Source organism: Lycium barbarum, chromosome 1, assembly GCF_019175385.1.
Source record: "Lycium barbarum isolate Lr01 chromosome 1, ASM1917538v2, whole genome shotgun sequence".
NCBI classification, from domain to species: Eukaryota; Viridiplantae; Streptophyta; class Magnoliopsida; order Solanales; family Solanaceae; genus Lycium; species Lycium barbarum.
This window is the reverse complement of record NC_083337.1, coordinates 169,986,842-170,002,367: the sequence shown is the minus strand read 5'-3', so window position 1 is coordinate 170,002,367 and position 15,526 is coordinate 169,986,842. Positions and strand designations below refer to the sequence as shown.

At 34.9% G+C, this 15,526-nt stretch overlaps 3 protein-coding genes across 3 annotated transcripts; all 3 read right to left on the bottom strand.

Annotated features, from left to right (window-relative positions):
• Positions 1–9: 9 nt before the first annotated feature.
• On the bottom strand, positions 10–5,968 carry LOC132607776 (succinate--CoA ligase [ADP-forming] subunit beta, mitochondrial). The gene is made up of 12 exons (XM_060321856.1): positions 5,754–5,968; positions 4,966–5,076; positions 4,755–4,866; positions 3,822–3,886; positions 2,808–2,885; positions 1,935–2,009; positions 1,685–1,837; positions 1,409–1,543; positions 1,119–1,283; positions 812–934; positions 416–487; positions 10–289 (listed from the first exon to the last, which is right to left on the bottom strand). The coding sequence occupies exons 1-12, from the start codon at positions 5,853–5,855 to the stop codon at positions 215–217; spliced, it is 1,266 nt and encodes a 421-aa protein (XP_060177839.1). The 5' UTR covers positions 5,856–5,968; the 3' UTR covers positions 10–214.
• Positions 5,969–7,491: 1,523 nt separating this feature from the next.
• Positions 7,492–11,286, bottom strand: LOC132607771 (multiple organellar RNA editing factor 2, chloroplastic-like). The gene is made up of 4 exons (XM_060321852.1): positions 10,885–11,286; positions 9,636–9,733; positions 9,475–9,540; positions 7,492–8,073 (listed from the first exon to the last, which is right to left on the bottom strand). Exons 1-4 carry the CDS (start codon positions 11,241–11,243, stop codon positions 7,931–7,933), a joined length of 666 nt encoding a protein of 221 aa, XP_060177835.1. The 5' UTR covers positions 11,244–11,286; the 3' UTR covers positions 7,492–7,930.
• A 1,698-nt stretch (positions 11,287–12,984) lies between these two features.
• Positions 12,985–14,867, bottom strand: LOC132607762 (large ribosomal subunit protein uL14-like). The gene is made up of 4 exons (XM_060321845.1): positions 14,709–14,867; positions 14,329–14,613; positions 13,473–13,514; positions 12,985–13,245 (listed from the first exon to the last, which is right to left on the bottom strand). The coding sequence occupies exons 1-4, from the start codon at positions 14,719–14,721 to the stop codon at positions 13,163–13,165; spliced, it is 423 nt and encodes a 140-aa protein (XP_060177828.1). The 5' UTR covers positions 14,722–14,867; the 3' UTR covers positions 12,985–13,162.
• Positions 14,868–15,526: the final 659 nt, after the last annotated feature.

The following is a 15,526-nucleotide window of genomic DNA, read 5'->3' as shown; positions in this document are numbered from 1 at the left end:
GGTACAAAATGACCCAATATACCACTATTATAAATAAATATTTAAAAGGAAACACCAAGCTTGTTCCAAGTGTTGGCAAAAAGTGTAGTTAACTGTTTTATTGTAAAATGAAGAATTGCGCATTCAGATCATTCCAGCCAATCAAAAGGCAGCCAATCAAAAGGCTTACAAATTTGAATTATAACAAATTTTATTATCTTTTTTGTTGGTTGAACTAAGCTAAGGCTTTGACTGCTTTTTCAGCAGCGTCATCTAAATCCTCGGCAGTAATCAGTGTCATGCCACTTTCCTGCACAAGTCAAATCAGGGAAGAAAGTGATTACTACTTGAAACTGACGTTTCCTATGCACACTAAAATTATAAACTGCTAGGGCAAGGCAATGTTCATGCCCAGAGGACAAAGTTCACAATTTACCTTGAGAATTCTCTTCCCTTGATCGACATTGGTGCCTTCCAGACGAACCACCACTGGCACTTTCAGTTGAACCTTAAATCATAAAACCACAGAATCAGCACATTATGCGTGCAGCTTAATTGCAGCCTCAAGGTCGGAGTTGAACCATTGACACTTTTTGTGGGATTAATAATAAGTAGAACAATAGCAATTCTTTCTTTTCCTTTCTCCTTATCTTGTTCACAAAGAATGGGTGAGCCAAATGGAACAAAATAGTTACTCAAAAAGTGAACAGAAGAGGTGTTAAATATTGACGTGTGGCTAACTTGGGCAAAGGAGACCAAATATGGGTCCCAAAAGAGACAACAATGTTGGACAAAATAAACCCAAATGATCACAGAAACAAACAATACTTACATGTTTGGCAGCATTAACAATACCACTGGCTATCACATCACACTTCATTATTCCTCCAAAGATGTTCACCAAAATTGCTTTCACCTTCTCATCTGCAGTCAAAATTTTGAAGGCCTCCACAACCTACTCCAAGTACAAGAGAGAAATTCAACTTCTTGTGGAATCTAAAGTTTTCAACATTTTAACACAAGCCAAAAAAATACACTTCACTGTAACAAAACTCTAGTTCAGTTATTACTAACAAAGAAAACATGCAAATGAGCATAAGACAACTATTCACACTGCATTATGAAGAAACCACATATACCTGCCCTTCAGAAGCATTTCCACCCACATCTAGAAAGTTGGCTGGAGTTCCCCCATGTAGCTTAATGATATCCATGGTAGCCATTGCTAATCCAGCACCATTAACCATGCAACCAATTTCTCCATCCAAGCCAATATAATTCAAGTCAGCTTTTGCAGCAGCAACCTGAGTAGTTAACCAATGTAAATCCCCCACCCAACAAAATGAAAACTTGTAGTATATAGTAGCATCAAGGATGAAAGTCAGGGCCTTCAATGACATTCAAATAGAATTATCGACATAAAGAATACCTCACGAGGATCCTCTTGTGATGAATCACGAAGAGCAAAGATTTCTTTTTGACGGTAAGCAGCATTATCGTCAAAATTGAGCTTTGCATCTGCAGCTACCAGCTTGTTGTCAGATGTTTCTGCAAGGGGGTTGATCTGCCCAGACAAAACGTCTAGAATTAGGATTAATAGGGAGATTTTTCCCCCTAATGGCATGCTTGCTACAAACTCTTAACCTGTGGAACATTTTGCTATGTCTCCAGAAGGTGCTTCTGAGCAAATGATGAAAATGCTTACCTCTAACATAGTGCAGTCAGATTCACAGAAAAGTTTGTACAACTTTTTCACTTGTTCAATTGAATCATTTCTGTCAGCTACTTTTGGAGCCAAACCATCGACAACCTTTGCAGCATCTTCATCAGTGATTCCTTTGAAAACATCAATAGGAACCTGGAAAATACAGATACAGATAATGATCTAGTTGACAACAATAGCAACAAAAAGAAAATTGGTAAATCTTGGATGAATATCGAAAGAAAAAAGCAACCTTGATAATCATGTCAGGGAATTTTTCTGCGAGGTCTTCGATGCTGGTTCCACCCTTTCGGCAAGCAATAATGAGCTACAACAAAGAAAGCAACAGCAAGCAGCTTCACATCCTTAGATCAACTAAATAGTTAAATATGATAATGGATATCCTCTAAATGATCAAGCTTACTAATAAAGTACAAAGACTTTGCTCTAGGATTTAACAATAAAACAAGTTACTTGGCTAGGCTTTTAGAACCCCCACCCCCTACTCCTTAAACATTCAACTTTTTGCCTGACCTTCATAGGACATAAAGAATTATGAAACCAGTTGGGTTCTCTCATTATCAATCAGATGCTTTCATAAGATTGTCCTAATGCCGAGGTGACTCGCTCATGTATAGACATCAAGGAAATTCAATTCAGCACTAAATTAGGACGACACAAGCATGCAAGCAAGCATGATTGATGTTTAGCTGCGTGCATCAGTTTCAAGCAACACTGAGTTATTCCGCTCACAGGACAGAAGCTACACAATGCAGCAAATGTTTCCAAATTGGGTTTCATTCAAATATTCGGGGCAGATGCTCTTTTTTTTTCAGTACATTTAGAAAGATACTCATGCAATCAGAATCACGAATGAATTACTATGAAGAGAACAGTGAAAACAAAGAAGCAACATAGGTAGACAGAGGAACTCCTTCATTTTCCTCTTCTTTTCACACTAACTTTCTCTCTCTTTTACTTTAATCTCGTGGAGGTACCGCAGAGTGTGATGAAAATATAATAGTAAAAAGTGAAAGATGGCAGACTGACAGGGATATAAATTCTGAAAATATAGTAACATTACTTAAGTGGACACTGACGTGACCAGGCAAATTGTGGAACTTACAGGGCCAGCAGTTGCACGATCAAGTATAATTGAGAAATACATTTCATTAACCAAGGACATCTTTTCACATAGGTAAACCTGCAATTAATTAGATAACTGAGCATCAGAAAAGCTGCATATCCTACTCAGCGCTGATAGTAGAATTAGAGCATCAGCTACATTTACATGATCAAAAAAAAAAAAAAGAATTAGAGTATCAGCATTTGACCAAAATTAGTAATTCGGAACAGTTTGGTCTAGTGATTATCATCATCAGCCAATGACGTCATTTAAATGCTTATAACTGTTTTAGCTATTGATGTTGACTACACATTATCACCATCTTTGCCAAAGTCAAAACGAGCATAAAAGTTCCAAGTGTCTGTCGGGCTTTTTGCACAAAGAGCAATTAAACATGTGCTTTAATGAAGAAAGGTGCAAATGAGGAAAGAAAAATAAAATTTACAAATATAACTGAGGAAAAAAAAAAGGAACAATACAGACCACGAAATTAGAATAGAAGCAGTAATTACTTTAGATACATGAAATGCAAAGTACCAATTTAAAAACCATTTTAAGTGTGATGCAATTTTAAGTTTCTAATACAGATTAGTGAACTCTGTTCCAACACACGAACAAATCATCCATTATATCTTTCAATAATTGATATATCGGTTTCCCATCTATATCCATCAATAACACTACCCTAAATTAAACCATTGTCTGCTCGCATTGAGATGCACGTTATCACCTTGGTATCACTAAAGCACAACCGAAGTAAGATGAAGCATACAACCTACACTGCACTGAGCTTCAGGACTTAGCGTGCCTCAAGCAAGCTTTTAACAACCAATCCGTATTCTATAGAAATGGGGATAACAACTCATGAAACATGATACTTGAAGTAAACAACTTTCTCTTCCACTTGAAGTAAACAACTTTCTCTTCCATCTTAAATCTTTTGGATGATAAATCTAGATTGCAAGATGATATTGACGAATTTTGAAGAACATAAAAGTAAATAGAAAATTCAACCTTGCTGACAACTTTTCCTTGAGCTCCAGTTTGCTTAGTAACAAGTACCTGTCCAAGCATTTTACCTGAAACCAAAAGCATTGTCAACGTTGTTCTTCAAAAGAATACATAAAACAATAAAGAAAGAAAAGAACTACTTGAGAGTGGTAATAAAAAAAAGTACAGGCACAAGAAAAGCATATTCTAGTACGTATAAAGATGTTATGGCTTATTAACAGTCCTGTAAAACAATTTTCATATTGCCCATCTCAGAAGGTGCAAAATACTTTAAGATACAAAACACATGGCCTTAAGACCCTCAGTGGCCCACCCCTCCCCCCTTTTAGGATATGAAGGTCCGTCTCTTAAATATTTGCATTTAACCAAAGATGCCAATAAATCAGTTTCAAATGCAAGGATAGAGAAACACTTAAAGCACAAACGCCGCCATGAAAGTTTAAAACTATTGAATTGAGCCACCAAAGAAAAAAAATGTTCTCCTGGCCCGTGTTAGAACCTCTTAAGATCTCCAGAGTAGCGTCCTAGGTGGTTTGCAGGAAAAAAGTGCTATCGAGTCAAGCAAAGTTGACCTTTTATTTCCAATAAGCAATACATACCAAGCTAGATATCTCTGACAGTTGACTAAACCTAATGATACAACTACAACTCATACAGAAGAAACTTCTTTTTGTTCCCATTCAAGAGAAAATCAATTGGCAACAAAGGATCTTTTCCACAAAAGCAAATAACAGCATAGTTCTGCCCAGTAACAACAACAACAACAACATACCCAGTTGAATCCCACAGTGTGGGGTCTGGGGAGGGTTAAATGTACGCAGACCTTAACCCCACCTTGGTAGGGAGGCTGTTTCCGAAAGACCCTCGGCAATAGTTCTGCCCAGTAACAATAAAGTAAAATTTTAGAAAAATCTAGTAGAGGATAATTTTCAGTACTGGCAATCTCTTCAGCCTGATCAGTCTTGACGATATGAACTCCACCCTGAAATCCATTTTTGAACGTTCCAAGGCCACGTCCACCAGCAAGGATTTGTGATTTCACAACAACCTGTATCGCAAAAAAGAGTAAAGTAGAAATCATTTACCCTATCCTTAGCTTTAGCAAAGAGATCAGACTTATACAATGCATACTGCGTTGTCGAACTACCTCGCTTTGGTTAGGGAACACTTCTTGAATTGATTTTTTGACTTCATCAAGGGAAGCAACAGCAACACCTTTTGGTACATTGATTCCATATTTGCCCATCAATTCAGCTCCCTAATATCACAACAATCAAAACGTCAAAACAATATATCATGAAAAATTCTGGAGCATCAGTTGATGTAAGAAAGTTTCACGTACTGCATTTTAAGAACTGTGGCAAACATTAGCATGTTCTAGTGGACTTTGATCGGCGTGAACTCTATATATATATACCTTTAAACAATTATAAAAATAATATGTAATTGTACTAAATTTCCATCTTTGCCTCAAAAAGAAGATATTGAATGCATTGTTACGATACTTTTTCCATTATGTTTATTCTAAAATATCTCCAATTCAAAAAAATAAGAGCAAATAGCAGATCAAAATTATTCCGAATTAGAATGAGACGTGTCCATCAGAATCAGCTAGTTTGATTTGATTTATAGATTCAGAAACATCTCATTTCTCAAGGTTTGAACTCTATATGTGCCTTTCAACAATTATAAAAAGAGAATATGTATTTGTACTAAATTTCCACCTTCACCTCAAAAAATAGATATTGAGTGCAACGTTACTCGATATCCAGTATACTCAGCTACAAATGATGCATTATCACATCTATTATTTATCCATATAACAGATCAAAATTATTTGGATTCTACAAATTTAGCAGGATTAACATTAAGGCGATTTGATTTATAGATTCAAAAATATGTCATTTTATAGTGATGATAGGATAAAAGGGAGACCTGATACTCATGGATGTTGAGGCGGCGGAGCTGTTGTTGTTGCCATTTTCCGGCAACTGAGAGAGACTGATTACCAAGTTTGCGAAGCATTCCTCGAACCATTTTTCTATCAGATCGATCGAAGTCGAAACCCTAATAAAAGTCTGAAGCAAAACAAAAGGTCCTCTAGTATACTTTTTCTGACCAACTTGTATTTTCCCGTTTTCTGACCAACCTGCCCCTTTTTAAATTCTTTATTTTTTATTTTTTAGTTTCAGAAAACTAATGGAATTTAATTAGTACTAGTGCTAATATGGAATACCCTCCAGTATTTTAAAATACTATATGGTTTTTTAACCTTAAAAGTTTGCTCCACTCTTGACAGCAGGAGCAGAGCTAGCCCTTCGTGTGTGGGTTCGGCCGAACACATTAGTTTTTATCCGAATTATATATTTGTATTAAATTTTTTATCAAATATGTACAAATTAGTAATTATGAACCCAGTAACTTTAAAGAATTAAAACCCCAAACCCACAAGTTTCGAATCCTGACTCCGCCTCTACTTGGCATATAATGAAATATTATTATCGTATATGTAAAGTACTAAAATACCTATTTATTAGTGGTTCTTTTTCTTATGCCAATATAGAAAATTAGATATTAATTTAACAAGCAAGGATCTTTCTACTTTGTTGTCATATTTTTTTTCCTTATATCATGCTTCTTTTTCATTTTATTTTGCTTTGTTCTCTCGAGTCGAGGGTCTACCGGAAACAGCCTCCCTACACCATAAGATAGGGATAAGGTCTGCGTACATCCTAACCTCCCTAGACCCCACTTATGGAAGTGGAAATACATTGGGCATGTTATTGTTGTTATATTAAAGAGGGTTTTTCTGAATTGAGAAGCTTATAAATATATGGGTTGAAAGGAAAATTGTTTTTAGTTTTTGAATATATATTTTCTTTAAAGAAATTATTTTAGTTTTGATTTCTTGAATGAATAGTAAAATTAGATTTGATAAGCTAATGTGACAAACATATTGTGATAAAGAAACAATTATCGTCAACGAGAACGAGAAGAGAAGTCGTTCATTTTTGTGATATCAGTTTTTGGACGTGTTACTAGTTTTGACTTTAGTTGTGTTATTTATAATTAACTTAATTCCCCTCAGTGAATAACTAATAAGAAGTGATGGATGTAAACTACAGCATCTGAATAAATTACGAATGCCAAATGCTTCTGTTGAGGACCTTGAGGTTTTGGTCCTCTCCGTAAAGACATTTTGGAAAAAAGAAGTCGCTTCAAAAGGTTGATACCTAATACTGAAAAATAAGATGTTTTTGTGGGACTTCCAGCACAAATCCAGATTAGTCCGGTTCATAAAGCGAGTACCGAAAACTACATGAGGAAAAAATAGTATCATAAGTTCACGTTACATAGATGAAACTGAATGCTATCCATGCCTTGCTCATAAAATTAATTGACCTTGTCATATACTCTTTTCTCCCCATCAAAAAGAAAAAAGAAATGCATAGCGAATTGATTTTATTGCCTCTGTATAAGAACAGAACTGCATTCTGTACACTAATCAAACTAACTACCAGATATGCATTTTGAACAATGTAATGCTTAAATACATGTATAACCATGAAACCTAAAGTTCGGTACAAAGTTCAACTAACATACTAATAATTTTTGTTTGCTGGCAGTGAAGAGTTGCCCGTTACAGCTTAACTAGTAGTTTTAGCAGACAGTATTCCTCACACTCCACAATTCCATATAACCAAGCTGGTAGAACAGGTGCACATCGAAATAATCCAGAATAGATAACACAGGAGTACTACAGTTGCACGAAACTATTTAGATCCTTCGAATACAGTCACCACTAGAAACTTGATATGGATACCGGGACTGACTAATTCTGCCTAGAAGGGCAAACTTTCAAGATAAACCACACCAAAAAAGATCACAAGTAAAATATACTAGTAAAATTTTACAGATGAATGAACTTGCTTGAGCCATACAGACAATGAAGTACCCAACATTTTCAAATTTTCAGCTAAATCACTGAATGTCCCATAGCCATGGAGCTTACATGAAAGCAGAACAGGTCCTCAGATACTTTATCTTCTCATGATATAGACTTTTCCCCCAACCAAATGCATAAAAATGAATATTATAACAGAGGTCAGTGGTCACCGTGAAGTCTCACGACGCCTGGTGTAACGTGTTCGATCATTATATCTGGGTCTGTCTTGAGCCCTCTGGGGCACTGGCTCCACTCTTTTTTGTCTTTCAGGTGACCTTTGAACTATTTCTCCATTCACAAACAGCTCAGCTGGAAGTTAAAAAGATGTATAACGTAATGATCAGATACAGAGGGCAACAACACAATAAATAACACAATATCAAAAGAATAAGCTGAATTCTTGTCAGTTTTATTTATTTATTTAAAATCAACGATCTTTAGCGCAACACTGCAAGGACAAAATAGGTAAAACAAAGGAATGAAAGGCAAGCAATGGGATGGGATGAATTAACCAGGAAGTAAGCTAAGTGGCGTTTGGCCATAGATTCAAAATATTTTTCACTTCGTTTTGAATTTATGAAATTGGAGTTGAAGATAGAGTTGTCTTTGGTTATACTTTTTGCAAAGGAGAGAATAGAGCATTTTACCTGGAATTTACAAAGATGGAGTTGGAAAACCGGTTTGAATCACTTTTCCAAATCTTGAATCCAACTCAAGTTGGATATGAAAATTTTATAACCAGCAGTGATTTTGAAATAAAGTGAAAAATTATTGCGGAAAAAAGAATAATTCTCATGGATAAATGGGTCCTTAGGAGCAACCATGCCCATACATCTCAAAAAGGTTGAGTACTTTTTTGTGAAAACCATGGTTGAGTACTTCTTTCTATTCATCATTCCAATGAATTACAATACTCTCCAGTAAAAGCCGTCTCACTAGAAGACAATCACCATGATACTTCTCAAAAGGAATATATGTCGCTTTATCATTGGCTTCAGCAACAGAAGTCAAAGATCTCCATGGAACTACTTTTTTTTTAAACTGAAGGCTAAATGATCTCCAAGGAACTACTTTAGAAGGAAATATCCTCAGACACAAGTATTAAGCAACACACGAGGTTATTTTAATGTAAAATACTTGCGAACTGGCAACAATAAAGGGTTCGGTGCTTAGATGCACAGCATCAAGCACAAAAAGAGGTACTCCCTCCATCCCAATTTATGTGAAGGTGTTTGACTCGGCACAGAGTTTTAAGAATGAATAAAAGACTCTTGAAATTTGTGGTCAAACAAGGCATAAATATTTGTGTGGTATAAACCATCTCATTAAGGGTAAAATAGAAATTTTAGCGTAAAATATTACTAAATATAGAAATGTGTCGTTCTTTTTGGGACTGACTAAAAAGGAAAGAGTATCACATAAATTGGGATGGAGGGAGTAGCAGTCTTTGATTTTATTTTTATTTTTTATAATAAATGGTAACAAGTCTACACGCCTGTAGAAAAGATTGAATATGAAAGCAGAGAGAAAAAGCTAACTTATCGATGAAGTATGATGTTTCATCAATAGGCATCAAGAAGATGCAAAAGGTACAAAAGAGATATTGTTAGCTCCAGTACATCGAAAGAAACTAAACTAGATTCAGGGAGCAAGAAAAAGCTAACTTTTTGCTTATTAACAAAGGAAAGTGAGCAATCGGAAAAGATGTACCTCCGTAATCCTTGTTCTCAGGGTCGACATATGAATCTGGAAGAACAAAAAGAACACCAGGCAAACCTGACCGGATTCCAAAAAACGCAAGTTTAAGATTTTGTGCAAAAATCAAATTCAGACTCTTTCTAACACAATACTGAATTTATTCGAAAACACACCTTCAAGCTTATTTGATGTCTCCTCGTCAATCTCACATCCGAAACCAAAGTACCTTTCGCATGAAACATTGTATATCTTCTTCTTGGCCTCTTCCTCACTAAATATCGCAATTCATAATTTAGAATTTCACACGACTCAAAAAGTATCTTTTTTGTTTCTTTCCAGACAAGCATGGCTACACAAAATCAAAGGAGGATCCAGCAAAAACATATGGCGAGACGGGACTACATATGATCCAAATAATAATATAAACCTTCAAAGTAAAACTTATCCGCATTCAATTTTAGCTTAACGAGTCACAAATTAAAGCAAGAATACATATTTCTCGGGATCTTTATACAACTAGCCGACTGAATTCACGGTCTACTTTTCCTAACCGGTGTTACATAAATTATATATTGATTATACATGCTTAAACACATATTATATACTCCCTCTGTCCCAATTTATGTGACACTTTTCGCTTATCGGGAGTCAATTTGATCAATCTTTGAAGCGAAGTAGATTGAATCAATATTTTATAATTAAAATTTAGATATACAAAAATTATACGAAAAGTACTATAAGATGCAGTTATTAAATACAATTTTTAAGATGTTGATCAAAGTTCACACAGTTTGAATCTCGATAAGCGAAAAGTGTCATATAAATTGGGACAGAGGGAGTATAGATTATACATTATATATTATATATCTGTCGACTATTTTCAGTTTAAACAATTGGATGGACTGTTATTTAGGTTAAATTTTCTATTTCCAGATTCAATAACAAAAGTTCATTGAAAATTCAAACGAAATAATAGGTTTTGCTGTAATGAGTAAGTTTTTTCAATAATAATTACTCCGTAACAGACTTGCAGGCATTGCTTTCAAATTTTGGATCCGCCCTGTCACAGAACGGGTACAAAAAGCACTAACAATTATATATTGATTATACATGGATATACACATACTATCACATATATATATATATATATATTGTACATCGGCTATTTTTAGTTTAAGCAATTGGATGGACGGTTATTTAGGTTAATTCTTCTACTTCTTGGTTCAATAACAAAAGTTCATCGAAAATTTACATAAATTATAGGTTTTGCTGTAATAAGTTTTTTCAAAAAATACTCCTGTACGTATTAGACTTGCAGGCATTGCTTTCAAATTTGAAGAAATTGCACAAATTGTCCTTCAAATGGGCTGGGTTTTAATTTTTACCCTTTAGTTCTTTCAGGGATAAAGCAGGAACAATTACCTTCCAACAACTTTGGCTAAAGTTTGAATATAACAATCAATCATTTGCTGTTTAGTAGCACCTTCGCCTCCAGGTTTATCCATCACTATAAGCCAGTGCTCATAATCACAACCCGGAAAAAGCGGAGCCATTTCAGTGGGCGGGCGGTCACCGTAGTTATTCGACCCGGAATTAAGTGGAGAGTAAGCGGACCGGTTAGCTTTGCATCTTATGGTGTTGACCCGACCCGTTAAAGCGGGCATGACCCGGAGGGTCCGATATGGGAGATTTGTGGGTGATTTTGGGTTGGAGAAGAAAGGTTCGGAGTTGAGGAGCGCTGGTGAGGTTGTACGGAATGCCGTGGGTGTTGTACATGCCATAGCGACTAGAGTAAGGTAGTGTGTGTGTCGGGGAGGATAAGAGAGGTTTTTGTTGGTGTTTGGGGTAATATCTCAAAGAGAATAGAAAATCGAGGAGAAAATGTCAAAAATTGTCCCAAATGTTTGGGGTAGGTTCAAAATAGTACCCTCAATATGTTTTAAGCAGTTTTGATCCTTTAAGTTCTCAAAAAAGTGATACTTCTATCTCTCTGAGGAAAAAAATTATAGAGGAATCTCACATTTACAAGTATAGTTTTTGCAGTTACTGCTATTTTTGGTCTCTACCTAGAGTATGGTGTAGTTTTTAAGCTTTTTAGACGCAATTTTTGGTGCCTGTTACAATTTTTGTTATGTTACAATTTCTAGTTTTTTTACTAAAGTTTTCTTCACAATTATTATCAAATTTAACAGATGAAGGTTGTTAAATATTTTGTAAAGATCAAAAATGCTCACTTTTGATAAATTTAAAGGACTAAAACAGTTTAAACCATACGTTTAAAACTTTTATAAACCTACTCCGGAACATAATGGACCATATGGGCCACTCCTTCATACATCTATTGATGGATATGTTGTTCGAAATCTCAAAAATTGTCGACTATATTGGTAGAATTCTCAAAAACGTTGTTGTATTCGTATTCAATTCTTTAAAAATGCAATAAATTTTTTTAGATTCAATAGAAGTTCAGACGACATTTTTGGAAGATTCAAATAGACAAGTCAAATCGTACCACAATCAAGTTAATAATATAAGGTCGTTTGGTTTGAAGAGAATGGGACAAGTTACGTTGGGATTGATTATATTAGGATTAGTTATATTGGGATAAGTTATCCTTGTATTATTTTTATTGATTGTTTGGTTTGTTGTTTAAAAGTAATATGCATTACATAATTTTAAAAAAAAAATTGTTTGTTTACAAAAATATCCCACCTTATGTAGTAGAAAAAGGATTCGAGGGACCTCAGGGCTATTTTTGTTATAATCTTGAGATTTTTATTCCACCTTCTATCAGGGATAACTTATCCCAACACTATTTTTAATATTGGATAACTTATCCGAGAATTAGTAACTAAATATGGGTTATAGTAATACTAAAATTTTCGTCCTAGGAATATTTTTCCTTATCCCTTATATGCAAAACAACCCCTAATAGGAGTAATTTTCATACTTGAAAGTTTTGCAAGTTTGCATTTCTTTAAAGAGCATCAAACTCAAATCAGATGATATTGGCGAATTGTTTCTTGTTTTAAATAAGAAAAAATAACAAATGTAGGAATTTGTTCCTCTTCCAAAAACTCAGTCACAGCTGATTTGAGGTAGAAACACAATCCAAAGCTTCCCTACACATGGAAAGTTCAACCTATTACATTTGACATGAGGTAAATGCCTTTCATTTTCCTTGTTAGGGTAACTTCTATTACAGCGTAGGTTTGTCTCATTTTCCTTGGTATATTGGTGTCAAATGGTCTCATTTTACTCCTACGAAAAATAAGACTTTATCCTACTCCTTAACATTTGGGTCAAAAGAACTCTATCGCTTAAGAGTCAAAAGGGGGACTAGATATAATGTGTGAAATGAAGATAGCCATCAATTCAAATGTGTATGAAGCTTGCGTTAAACTCAACAAGAATAAGCATGCATAAAAGGAGGGAAGAGTCATCCCGATCTAAATCATCCTCTTCATGGAATATTAGCTGTTCAAGTCTTTTTACCCAAGTCTAAAATTTAAGATCAAGAAATGATTAAAGCATTCGCCTGAAAAAGCAAAATTACCAAATAGAAGAAACAGGCAATAGTTATGTATTCTAGATGTAAAATTCTCAAACCAGCAAAAACTCTCTTAATAAGACAATCTCTAATATCCGAACACATAAATCAACCATCAACAAGAATCTCAAACTACAGAAGGCAACTCTTCTACACGATAGCATTGGCAGCACTTGCAATTCTTGGCCACAGATCAGCACACTCTTTCCCAATTGGCCCTGTGATTGCAGATCCTACAAGACACAAAAAGAACACACAATAAGCACAACAGCTCACAAACTCTAGTTTCTAGTAGACGCTAATTGTCATATATAGACAAAGGACTGTGGAAATGAAAGACACTGGCTCAAGCACATTAACAAAGACAGAACAAGGCATTCAAGTAAAGCTAGCGACTAAAGAAGAATTATTCAGGGTAATCTGGTCTCGGAAAAAAATCTGCAAGAGTAACACAAGTTACCTTTCATTTCTCCCTTGGGATTCACAATTACACCAGCATTATCTGTATTAGAAAAAAAGAAAAGCATCAGAAGACACGACTTTAATATATGTTATAAGATACTTGCAACAGCCGCTCAAACAAATACCTCACGTGATTTCGCTAAAGAACTCAAATATTACAGTGTCTTCGACAATTACAAATAACTCAACACAGTGTTATACACACAGAGCAAAAACAAAAAAAATCCGATTAAAGGTTCATAGGTAATTGCCAAGACTCTATATTTGGTACGGGAAATGTATTCATGCAAAATGATTTCATTGACGTTGAATTGTAAAATGTTTTCTCTAAAGGAAAGATTTTCCACCAAAAAAAGGAATAAATGAATTCCTCACAAATGTACCAAATCCTACTCTACATCATCATTTGCTTGCAACTACCACTTAGACAATGTTTGACAAACATAAGTCAAATAGTTTGTTCTTAATTCAAAACTTCAAAATGAACTATAAGACATGATTATCAAGGTAAAATATTTTCAGCAAAACTCATAGCAAACACACCATAATCTAGTATATTACTTACAAAACAGTGACTAAAATTTGTTTCCTTATTCAACATAGCGTGTCCTTGTATGATAAATATAAGTCAAATAGCTTTAAACTTAATTCGACACTTCAAAATGATCTCTAAAACATGATTATCAAGGTAAAATATCTTCAACAAAAACTCATAGCAAGCACACCATAATCTAGTATTACTTACAATACAATGACTATATTTGTCCTTTTTAAAATGAAAACCTCATCACTAGGTTAAAAAAAAAACATAACTTTTAGTTAACAATAAATAAATTAATGATTAGCAAATATACCTTCGAAGTACATGAAGACACCATCCTTTCGGCGCCACGGCTTGCGTTGACGAACAATGACAGCTGGCATAACCTTTTTCCTGAGTTCAGGCTTACCCTTCTTCACTGTAGCCATAACCATGTCACCCACACAAGCTGATGGCAACCTGTTAAGCCTTCCTTTGATTCCCTTCACTGAAATGATGTACAAGTTCTTTGCTCCGGTGTTGTCGGCACAGTTAACAGTGGCTGCCACCGGTAAACCCAACGACATCCTGAATTTGTTCCCCGCGGAACCTCCGCGACCTAAAGTTTACATTTTTAAGAAATTGAAGGATGAATCAGGTAAATAAATTAAGAGTATATGAAGGTTGTGATTGAAGAAGGATTGTTTTTGTTACCTCTCTTCGACATTTTGGCCGGTCTTGCTCAGCTGCTCCTTTCTTTGCCTCCAAAACCCTAACAATGAGAGGGATGGTGACTGAACGCGTTAGGGTTTTATATGCAGATGTTAATGGGCTCTGATACAATGTTGTCTAAAGCTCAGTAAGCCCATTACGATTGAAATTCAGGCCCATTGTCTGGCCTAATGTAGGACCATTATGGTTTTTTCTTCTTTAACCCTTTATTTTCGGAAAAGGATCAAAATTGGCCTTAACGTATTAGAATTGGCTCAAAAATATTTTTCTTTCATATATTGGATCAAATTTTCCTGTTCTTCCATCTATTGGATTAAAAATGCTCTTACCGTACTAGAAATGACTCAAAAATGCTCTTCTTCCACTCATGGATCAAATTTACCCCTAATGTTATTTACAGGCTTAAAGTTGCTCTTCCGTTAACGGCACAATTATATGGCATTTAATTTAACACGTGACAGGAGGTGAAAATAATTTAATTAATTTATTAAAAACACGTAGTTAATTAATGTCTAATTGTGTCGTTAATGGAGGGACAATTTTGAGCTTGATAATAATATTAGGGGCAAATTCGATCCAATAAGTGGATTTTTTAGTCATTTTTAATACGTTAAGGGAATTTTTTATCCAATCGGTAGAAGGAAGGCATTATTGAGCCTTTTCGAATACGTTAAGAGCATTTTAAACCATTTTTTTCGTTTATATTTTGTATAATAAGTGTGTGGGCATTTTGCCATAATTAGAGAACAATATGAAGCTGGCGTTTATAAAATCAAAATTTGTTCAAATGAAATGAAAAA